A 10,544-nucleotide genomic window follows, 5' to 3' on the forward strand; every position below is an offset into this window, starting at 1 on the left:
GTCCAATTGAGAGAGGTAACAGGGCAGACATGCATTAGAATATAAAACATCTACCACTTTCTGGATATTTACAAATCATTCAGAGAATCATTAAATATCCATTTATTCAGGTTCACTTTTCTCACTCTTACATAGAATACAATCTGATCTACAAAAAAACGTCAGCACATGACATTGGACATTTTGGTCAAAACATATAAGGTACCCAAAGAAATACCCAAGTGGCTTACCTGCGTGTCATTCAGCTTCTGTGTTACAAGCAATGAACCCTCCCCCCGGCCCAAACAAGTCCGACCAAAACCCCTCTTCATCCCTCACAAGTCTCTTGTCAAGTCTTTATATGTCTTCAATAGAAGTTTCTCTGCCAAACCAAGACACCAACCAATCAGTTTACACTTAGCAGTTGTAGAAGCCATTCATATGGAAACACCCTGATCAAAACTTAAAATAAAACAAAAAAAAAAGAAGAAAAAAAACTTAAAACTCAAGACAAACCGACTATTGTAGAAAATAAGTGATTTTAGAACAACTTGATGGAGAAAAATAAATCCCAATCCCGGAAAGAGAGAAAAAAAAACAGATTAGAGGAAAGTGCCAAGTTATTGTCAGTTAAGTTTTGCATTAGCAGATTTGTAAGTCACAGAAACCAAACATCAAAAACCCGGGTCATTCCTCCCGCCCCCATCCCACCGAAGATAACGCAGGGTGGGACCAGTCCAGCCAAGTCTCTCTCGTCTCCGGAGCTCTGTGTGATCTGGACGCTGCATCCAGGATCGTGAATGGAGGGAAAGATGAGCACCAGAGGAGAGTGGGGGTGCTAAAGAGTGGTGATGCTGTTTTTTTTTTTTCCTTTTTTTTTTTTTGGGAGGGGGGGAGCCACCTGTACGCTTGCTGTGAGGAAAGCATGGCTGTAACAGTGGCCCCCCTTCAGGCAACATAGTGGTACTGGTTAGGAGTCTCCTTGTCACGCTCCATGTAGTCTCTGTCTATGAGCGACTCGATGCGCTTCTTTAGATCGCCCGGCTGTGGAGAGGAAAGCAAGGTCGATGTTGAGAGCTCTGTGTGTTTGTGTGTATGTGCTGCGAGACAGAACAGTGAAAGTGAGACGGTTAGGATACCTTGACAGGGAACTTCAGCTGGTTGTAGAGCTCCGACACCAAAAGGTTGTGACTAAGAGTCTTCCTCATCTTCATGATGCGCACCACAGCGGCATCAATCTGATACTGCCTGTCTTGAAACACACGCTCTGTGGTGCTCACCTGCTCCTCTACCTGTAAGAATGTATTTGAAAAAAAGATTAGAACCCCACAATAGCATAGTCAACACATGTGGGTGGCAAGGAAAATACAGAATATAAAAGAGAAAATACAAAATGTCAAACACATTTTCTGTGAATAACGGACATAAAATCAAAGACTACTAGAAGAGCAAAAATACGAAAAAAAATGACTTTATACAACACTTTAAAAGACTGCACAGTTATTATTTAAATTTACAGACAGTCTTTCTTGTGGATTTAGGATTGAGGACATTAATGTTTTGCCAGTAAAGATCTAAGTGACAAATAAGGCTATAAGGCTAAAGTGTGTGAAAATGCAACAAAAAAAAGTTTTTTACCGTTTCCTTCATTTGGATCTGGTTGATCTTGATGCGAAACAGTTTGTGTTTAAAGTCATTGTTGAAATTGAAACGGTCTCCATCCTCCACGTCTTTGCCCCGAGGGTTCTTGTTGAGTACGCGGGCCTTCCCGCAAGCCAGAGACTGCAGCGTACGCTTAAGCTCTCCTTCCTCTGTGCAGGATGAGAAAAAAACGATAATACCACACTCTCCCAAAACAGAACACTTTTGATTGATATTCAAAGACGTGGTTAACCTATGCCAGTGGCGGTGCGAATCTCCTCCACGCTGAAGTCTTCTCCCTCAGTAAACATCAGCAGCACCAGCGTCTGGAACAGAGAGACCTGCAGCTCCTTCTTGCCCTGTAGGAGAAATCACGCATTGTCACTGCAGCTCAGACGTTTTCAGTAGCCATTTTGTCAGGATGTACCCACCATATCCTTACCTCTTTAAACTCTGCCTTTAGTACAGCATGGCCCAGTGTGGGCTGCCACTGCAGCTTCCTCCCGCTGTGCTTCCCCAGGTAGAACAGCTTAAACACCTCCTGGAGTTTAACCATCTAACATAACATAAAGAGATGAAGTTCATACCAAGATCCTGAACACAGTCTGTGAAGGGTCAGATGATGACCCGGCTAGGTTTGGAGTATTAAAATGACCTCTAGATCTGATACTCATTGATATATTAATCATCAAATATTCTGCCAAGTTTCTAGATGAATCTGTAATTGTTTAGTTACCAGGAAATCTCTATATTTGTGAGGCTGAAAAGGCATTTGCCATATTTGCGTGAATAAATACTTAAAAGATTATCACAATTGTAGAAAATATTTTTTTTGTCAATCCAATAATCCTCTAGGCAATTTATAAGTAAAGCTTCAGCGACACCAGCGAAAAATACAGCGAACCAAGATCAAGAAGAACATTTCTCATTGAATATCGTTTACAAACACAGTCTGATTATAGTTCTACTTTATCCACAACAGAAATGTTGAACTCGAGCATTAGGCAGCTTTATGTGCATTAACCGCTGATAGTTAATGCACATAAAGCTGCTTATTTTGTTGTTAGTGTAAAGAGTGTGCACAAAAAGCTTACCTCTGGGGGAAGGTGGACCTCCATGGGCGTGTATGAAGGCCAGTAGCCCATGGTGAGGATGTTGACTGTAAGTTCTATGTTGCTTGGCTCGCTCTGGTTCTGGATATACTGAATTATGTATGACATATGCATTCATTGACACAGTACAGTGGGATACAAGCACATACTGTTAATCATGTTATCAACATCTTTCACATGCATGTTTGAAGTGAGAGACTGCACAAACCTGTTTGAACTGGATCATTATGTCTTTGGACAGCTCCATGTCCTTGAACATCCCCTCTAGCTTGCTGGTAAATGCTGCTCCGCATTCTGGAGACGGTGAAAACCACAAATATCAGAGCTGACTTCTTCTCCCCACTGTGACTGACTATTAACCTTTTTTTTTTTTAACCAATTATCATCATATATTGAGCTGGCTGTGGCATGTCACTCCTGCGTGTTTGTGTGCTTGTGTATGCGTGTGTGTCCGTGGATGGCAGGCCAATGAAATGGATAGATATATACTTTTTTTTGTCACTGCACATCAAATCCAATGACATTTGGTTTGGCAGCAGTCCACCTGCATAGCAGCATAATGTGTATATGCATATAGATTTAAACACATACTGTCATATATAAAACCCACTTCAACTTCATTCAACTCTACAAACCCAAAATGTATGACTGTAATATTAAGTGTTGTAAAAGTTGAGTAATAGTATGAAATAAGTAGTGAATCTTGATAATTATTAGTCACAGTGGTTCAGTCTGTTTGTGTGCCATGACATTGATGTGTATTGCACATGCTGCAGTAATGCAGTGAAGGCCAGGGATCTAAGAGTTCAGCAGACTATCTACCGCTCGGGGGGGGGAAAAAGCTGTTCCTCAGCCTGCTGATCAGTATGACATTGTAAAGCACTCGGCGGGGGGATTTAAAAAATAAGACACTGGACTACAGGCTCACCATGTTTGAGCTTGGAGAGCATGGACTTTTCAGCATCAACAGAAGCACTCTTGCCAACCAGCAGACGTTTGGCCAAGTCCTTCTTATAAAAAGCTTCAAAAACATCTTTTCCTGTAAGAAACAACAGAGATCAAACCTATCAGAATGTTACAAACGTCATGGTGGTTAGTAATCCCATTTCACTAAGAATGCAAACAGACACAATAACAGACGTGTAACTGACCGTGAATGAATCTGAAGATTATCATTATCTTGTCGAGGATTCGCTCCAGCTCCTCCTCTGTAGCCTCTTTGTTCCCTGCTCTCAACTTTGAATCCACATATTTAGCTGGATGAGAAATAAGAAATAACAAAGAAATGTTGTTATCACATGCCTGGAAAAAAATGTAATGTGCTGCATAAAATGATTAACATGAACATTGTGTGTTGAACTGAGAAAAAGTATCTGAAGCTGTTTTCACTCATGCACTCAACAAAATTAATTGCTTTCTGTTCCCAAAGTGTGTATTGAAATGGGAAAAGGGTTTCCTGTACGTTACTGCTATGGCCTGGAACCTTTTGCAGGATGATCTGGGGGAGCTCGTCTCGTTAAATCTTTTCAAAAGTAGATAAATGGCATGGGAGAAAGACGCGCCAGGTTGCAGATGCTTTGATTAATGACTGTTCTGCTCTGTGACTCAGGATATGTTGACGTGTGTTTGTAATTTTTCTGTGATTTCACTGTAACTTGCTAAAAGTGCTGCTGCCTGTCCTGGCCAGAACACGCTTGAAAATGGTATTCTTAATCTCAATGGTTATTAAATAAAATACAAATAAAATGCAAAAACACCAATTGTTCACCCTGACATTATCTGGAATTTATCCGCGTGAAGTCGGAGAGAGCCGATGAACGCAGCAGGAAGTATTGAGAAAAATTCACTGCAAGCAAGCAGACAGGGGGTGATGACGTCTATATCTTGTGACATGCGGGCAACTGGTGTTTGTGCTCGGAATGAAGCTGCTTCATACTCTTTTCAACTCGCCACTATGTATTCCCCACTCACTTGTTGATATGTCTTATAACACATAGCATAGATATAAAAGGAAGAAACTGTCATCTAAGCGGACTTGTTTTGCTTTGTACACCATTTCCTTTCGTCTTTTTTACAACATGCCTTCCTCTTGAATCCATCCCCCCAATCTGACAGTGAGAGTCTTTCACTGCGAGGTGCACGTGTGAACAGGCAAGTCAGGGAGATTTTAGGGGCAGTCTGTCCTGAAGTTACCGGAAATGTTCAGGAGGGCACGTGTGAAAAGGCTCAAGTAAGAACTGCCGTGTGCTGCTGTGTTTTTGTCTGACCCACCTATCAGTTCTGCAGGTTTGTTGGGCCTCTTATTGATAAAGGTCTCAAAGGCCTCCTTCATGGCGTTGATGAATCCCTCATTTCGTGTGAAGCAGTTCTGTGCCACGTTGTCCATCTTGTCCTTAAAGTCGAGCAGCTCTTGAACCATATCCTTGTCTTTCTCTGGCGTACAGACTATCTCTCCACCGAAGGACTGAGACCACAGAAGGTTTCAACAATGTGTAAATATACTGCACAAATAAATATACAGGGTTTTTTTTGGTAGTATTGCAATGCATGGTATGTCTGCATAAATGTTGCTTGAGCTACATGTGTACCTTTATGTAATCCCTCCAGAACTGCAGCAGTGTGGGAAGTCCTCCCTTCACCTTACTGAAGAGCTGGTACAGGAGGGTCAGCTCAGTCCCACGGTTCCCATCCAGCAGGGTGCTCAGACCTGGACCAGAACATACATATGTTTGCAAGTACATGATGCATTTTATATCATCAAAAATACACACTATAAGCTTCCACAAACAAATGCTGACTCTGATGCTAGGACTCACACGTACCTTTTTGCAGCATCGCAGTCGTGTGTTCTCCTAAAAGTTGTTTTTCAACACAACTAATGAGGGGTTTCCTGTAAAACATGCAGAAAAAACACAAGTTAAAAAAGTAGACAAGCCATAAGAGATGCGTCATACCTTTCATTTTATAACATCCATTCACGATCCCTTAGACCTTCCAGTTGTAATTATTTCTGTCAATCAATTCATTATTGAAACTAAGGTTCACCATTAGCTCTGGGACTATGTGTTAAAAACGACTTATTGCAACTGTTTTGGGGGAGAGTTACATTTATTAGAATTAAATAATGAGAAATTCAAGACAGTTAGAAGAAGAAACACAGTAAACACTATTAATAAACCTAGTTATTTTATTCATTTTTGTATGCTAGTAGTTTTTGTTTTTTTTACACTGTAGTTTTTTATATCAAAATATGTAGTTTCATTGCTCTCTTTTTTAGATTTTTGCCTTTCTTTAATGTTTTGTATTTGTGTCATATTGTTTTTCAGTGATCTGTAATGATAACCTCATTTAAATTAAAAGTAAAATTACTGAGTGCTCTGGTCGAGGTAGCTCAAGATGCGATCATTCTCCTCCTCCAACCGACGAGCCACGTGGTGCAGGTATTCAGGCACCTGGACACAACACAAGCAGAGCAGATTGCACGTGAACATTGTGACCATATGACAAAGCTCAATCATGGATCCTACTGTAGTTTCACTCACATCTCGTTCTTGCATCAGCCGCTGTCCCTCTGCGGCGTACAGGCGATTGGTCTCGATCAGAAATCTCTCCTCAAAGGAATCTTTGTAAACCTGATTAAAAGTAGGACAGTAAGGAAGTTAAAACAACGGCATCCATTCAGCTCGTGTACTGGTTAGTTACACTGAACAGGTGATCAGGTACCTGTAGGTCTGACAGCATGCCCAGTAGACTCCTGAGCAGACTGCGGTCTATTGTCTCTCCATTTCTCTCAAGCTCAATCTGCTCCAAAATGCCATCCACAGTGCGCTTCTGAACAGCGCCGTCACTCACAATATGGGTACGAAACAGCTCCAACCCAGTGTCCCTGCAACGTATACATAGCATCAGACTCCCAAGTACACCTGAACACACAGATTGGTTAAGATAAGGTGTCATTTTACCAGATGGAGGGGAGTAGGGAGTTCTGAAGCACGTAGGTACGATCCAGGAAGAGAAAGATACTTCGGATCATTATCTATCAAAAGAAAAACACAGGCTTTAAGTCCTCAAAGCACACTTTACTATTAGCCCAACAGTTTCCATGTATGATATACTTGTCAAAAGGTCTCTGACTTACAGTTTGCCTGCAGTGGTCCTGCCAGCAGCGATTCATCCTCTTCAGGAAGGAAAGGTTGTCCAGAGACTCTGTGAGCTCGGTGTTAAGTAAAAATCTTCAACTCACAAACATCATAAAAGTTAAATTATAAAGGACCTGACTTCACAGTGTGCTGTGGGTAGGAAGCATGTAAAAACAGCCTGGTATGACTTTAAAATCTATATTCTAAGTGTCTTCATCAAAACCACCCTGCCTGCCTGCCTGCCTGCACAAAGTCTATGAAGCAGCTTAAAAATCAAAATTCAAATTATATGTTCATCTATAGTTAGTCAATATGTAAATTGGTGCTGCTCTGGGTTATTATAAAGCAGCTGTTTTATTTTAAAATATGTCAAGCAGCTATTCTCCATCTGCCGGTCATAGCCATTGCTAGTTAAAGCCCTATTAGTAAGTAAAACCTTCAAACTAGTTGTATGTTGACCCCTTGTGAGGAGAGACTGGAACAACACCTGCAACAGTGACGGAGCCAAGTTTTCTCTGAGTTGAGTTTCCTGGTGCCACTGTCCATCAGATCAGCAGCTTTGTGTTTAAAAGCAAACTGAGAAGAGAACAAATTCAGTTTCATTTGAACTATAAGCAAATTGCTGACGTAGAACTTAAGAGACGGAGGATCTTGTGATGCAAGGAAGTTTCTCTCTAACAATAGATCCTGAATTCAAATGATAAATCCTTTTAACATGAGTGACTCTGCAAATAAAATCCTTGTTTACTAGATTCACTTGGGGGGAAAAAAAAAAGGATATTCTCTAAACTGGTGGATCTGGGCCTGCACATGATCTTCACAGACCTGCCGGAGCTGCTTGTACAGCGTGGGGGAGACTTTATAAGAGCAGAGGTTCTCCACCGCCTTTAACAAAGAGAGAGAGAGAGAGAGAGAGGGCCACAGACAAGGAAAAGAGACAAGAGATTGTTTTACAACTCAACTTGAACCGAGGAAACAATCTATTTGATTAGCAATAGGAACACATATATAAAAACTTCTTGAACATATAGAAATGAAGATATTTCCAATCAAATGCACATTAAAGTCCGTTAATAAGTTCACAAGTTTTTTTTGTACAACACTAAGAAATAATAAATGGCTAATTGACCTGTCCCGATCAAGATCTGCTCAGAGATAAGATGTTATAAAAACAATTAACAGATAGGTCACCAACCTGATAGAGCTCTTCCAGATTGTATTTGATGGAGGTGCTGTTCTGGATGGCACCCACTGCGTCTCGTAGCTTCAGCCACGTGTCCTCAGTGTAGTTCTCGGCTAGTTTTGGCCTGTCTGTTTAACAATGACAAGCAACAATTACAACGTAAGTTTAAACACCACATCAAGCACAATAATGACATCTGCACATCAGTCCATTCAGTGTCTTTTTTTTTTTTTTTTACAAATGCCTCTTATAACCGTGGAGAGGAATAACATCTTTCTACAATCTGCTCTACGGAGTATGGGATATATGTTGATGTGGTTGTTGAAAATGCATATATAACAGAGTAATGGAGGTTTTCATCAGTTGCCTACCCACAGATGAGATACTAAATACAGATTTCTGGCTTCTTTTACTAGAACACAGGTTGGTAATTTGTTGGTCAGAAAAACACTGATACATGTATATCAGGGGTGCGCAACTGGCGGCCCCCCATCAACCCTCAATGTGGCCCCTCAGGTAAATTTTTACATATCAATGAATTGAAAACATGAAGAAAATGTGACAAAATCTTCCATGAAATCATGAAAACCAGAAATACATCCATAATATTTGATCTCTGGTATATGTTGAGTTAAATTTGAGACATAATTGATCGTTTTTTGTATCCCACAATTTGGCCCTTCGGCAGGGAGAATTAATTGAATGTGGCCCCTTGCCGTGACCAAAAGTTGCCCCATCCCCTGATGTACATCATATGAATATCTTTGTAAAGACTCACAGATAATTACATCTTCGATTACTATTGAAAGTTTCCTGTATGTTTTAACTAAGGACACAAGCTTTGCCTGCAGCTTTACTGATCACCTTCATTACCTATCACACTCATGATCACATTTAATATTTTTGGTGAAGAGACTCAGACTGATGAAAGGGCACTCCATCAAATCAACACAAATACATATGGACATGTGTGACAATGATTGGAAGACGTGATGCATGTTTTGATTACTAAACAACACACCAATCAGAGTAGTGGGTTTAAAAACACAGGATAACTTCTTACAGTAGGATCTAAAAAGTTTGACACTCAGTAAAGTGTGCCTGATGTTTTTTTTAGATGACAGTACCTTTGAAGTTTTTGATCACTAGTTTCTTGGAGGCACCAGATTTGCTGGAGGCCACAGCGGAGGTCCTGGCCATCCCGTTGGTGTTGTGCTCCGTTATAACAGAGAAGTTGGCTCTCTTGTCCTGTCGGGTGTCCTCTGCCATTATCAGATTAGCGCTTTGGCTTAACGCTGTATGGTTCAAGTGTGGGGTTTTTTTTTCTCTAAGTTAGTGTTGGATTGCTTCAGTCGCCTTGTTTATTTACTGTCAGCTAAACAGCCTCTTTCTTCAACCAGGTGTCTTTGGTTGACAGCACGGACAATCGCAAAGTCTTTAAAACACATTTACAAACTCACAGCTAACCTAAGGTTGATTAATCAGAAAACATAACTACCGCCAGCTGAGTAAACAGATAGCTAGCTAACAAAAACTGCAGCACACTTCAGCTACCATTATTCACCACAACACTTTTAGTTAGCTGTCGCTCTGTAGGCTACTCCATGCCGGGCTACGCTACTTGCAGATTTGAACAATTATTTAAATTATTGCAGTTTGCGGTAGTAAACAAACATGTAAAAGCAGCATAGTTAGCGTTGATGTAACAGACCCATATTATTAGTAGCTTTCTTTACCCACATAGCTAGCTAGCACAACAAAATGGCTTTTCTCAGACTGTGCAGTTGGACAGGTGCATCTTGGGTGAAAAGCGGCCGAGTTGCGTTCAGGGACAGTTTGTACTTTTAATGTCGGTTTTAGACGGTCGGCTGCTTATATAAGATTAAGATAACATAAAATATACTTTATTCATCCCAGCAGGGAAATTTAGGTGTTCCAGCAGCCAGCATACATACAAACACACAACACAACACATATATACATACATATCCCACCCATACAAAAAAAAAAAAACATGAGCCCACAATACAGTTTGATATATGATATATGCAACTCAGGCTAAAGTTTAAAAGTTTAAATGTCTTCTGTCCTTACTTAAAGGGGAGTCGTTATAAAGTGCAATTGCAGTATGTAAAAATATATTTATTTTACTTTTTAGTGCAAAGCAATTAATTTTGCAGAAGTCGTTACTCTTGTTTTAATCTTATTTTGTATACTGATTAATCAAGTGGATTCGTGTGACAGCTATTAGACAGCATATTATTAATTGAGACAAATACAGAACATTTTGGATGGTGACTTTGTTTTGAAAAAGGCAAACAGACAAAAGTGAGTCACTATTAGGGCTGGGCGATATGGACCAAAACTCATATCTCGATATTGGTTAGCTGAATGGCGATACTCGATATATATATCGATATGTATTTGATTAACAGTGAAAACACATGGAAAAATAAACTACCTGTTTGTGAATTTAAAAAGTAATATTAT

At 40.3% G+C, this 10,544-nt stretch overlaps 1 protein-coding gene across 1 annotated transcript; it reads right to left on the reverse strand.

Annotated features, from left to right (window-relative positions):
• Window positions 1-87: 87 nt before the first annotated feature.
• On the reverse strand, window positions 88-9,880 carry cul4a (cullin 4A). Its single transcript, XM_061035946.1, has 20 exons — window positions 9,182-9,880; window positions 8,067-8,182; window positions 7,652-7,756; window positions 6,871-6,939; window positions 6,695-6,768; window positions 6,456-6,618; window positions 6,275-6,364; window positions 6,102-6,184; window positions 5,555-5,622; window positions 5,321-5,439; window positions 5,004-5,196; window positions 3,884-3,988; window positions 3,661-3,771; window positions 2,941-3,026; window positions 2,715-2,822; window positions 2,063-2,176; window positions 1,874-1,979; window positions 1,618-1,790; window positions 1,119-1,271; window positions 88-1,023 (listed from the first exon to the last, which is right to left on the reverse strand). The coding sequence occupies exons 1-20, from the start codon at window positions 9,321-9,323 to the stop codon at window positions 928-930; spliced, it is 2,274 nt and encodes a 757-aa protein (XP_060891929.1). The 5' UTR covers window positions 9,324-9,880; the 3' UTR covers window positions 88-927.
• Between the last annotated feature and the right edge of the window lie 664 nt (window positions 9,881-10,544).

The sequence above is a fragment of the Labrus mixtus genome, chromosome 1 (assembly GCF_963584025.1).
Source record: "Labrus mixtus chromosome 1, fLabMix1.1, whole genome shotgun sequence".
Classification (NCBI taxonomy): Eukaryota; Metazoa; Chordata; class Actinopteri; order Labriformes; family Labridae; genus Labrus; species Labrus mixtus.

Coding starts and splice junctions, on each gene's coding strand:
- cul4a (XM_061035946.1), bottom strand. CDS start 9,323: ATGGCAGAGGACACCCGACAGGACAAGAGAGCCAACTTCTCTGTTATA. Junction 7,757..8,066: donor ATCTGGAAGAGCTCTATCAG/GTTGGTGACCTA, acceptor TCTTTGTTAAAG/GCGGTGGAGAACCTCTGCTC. Junction 3,989..5,003: donor CAAACCTGCAGAACTGATAG/GTGGGTCAGACA, acceptor TTTCTCATCCAG/CTAAATATGTGGATTCAAAG.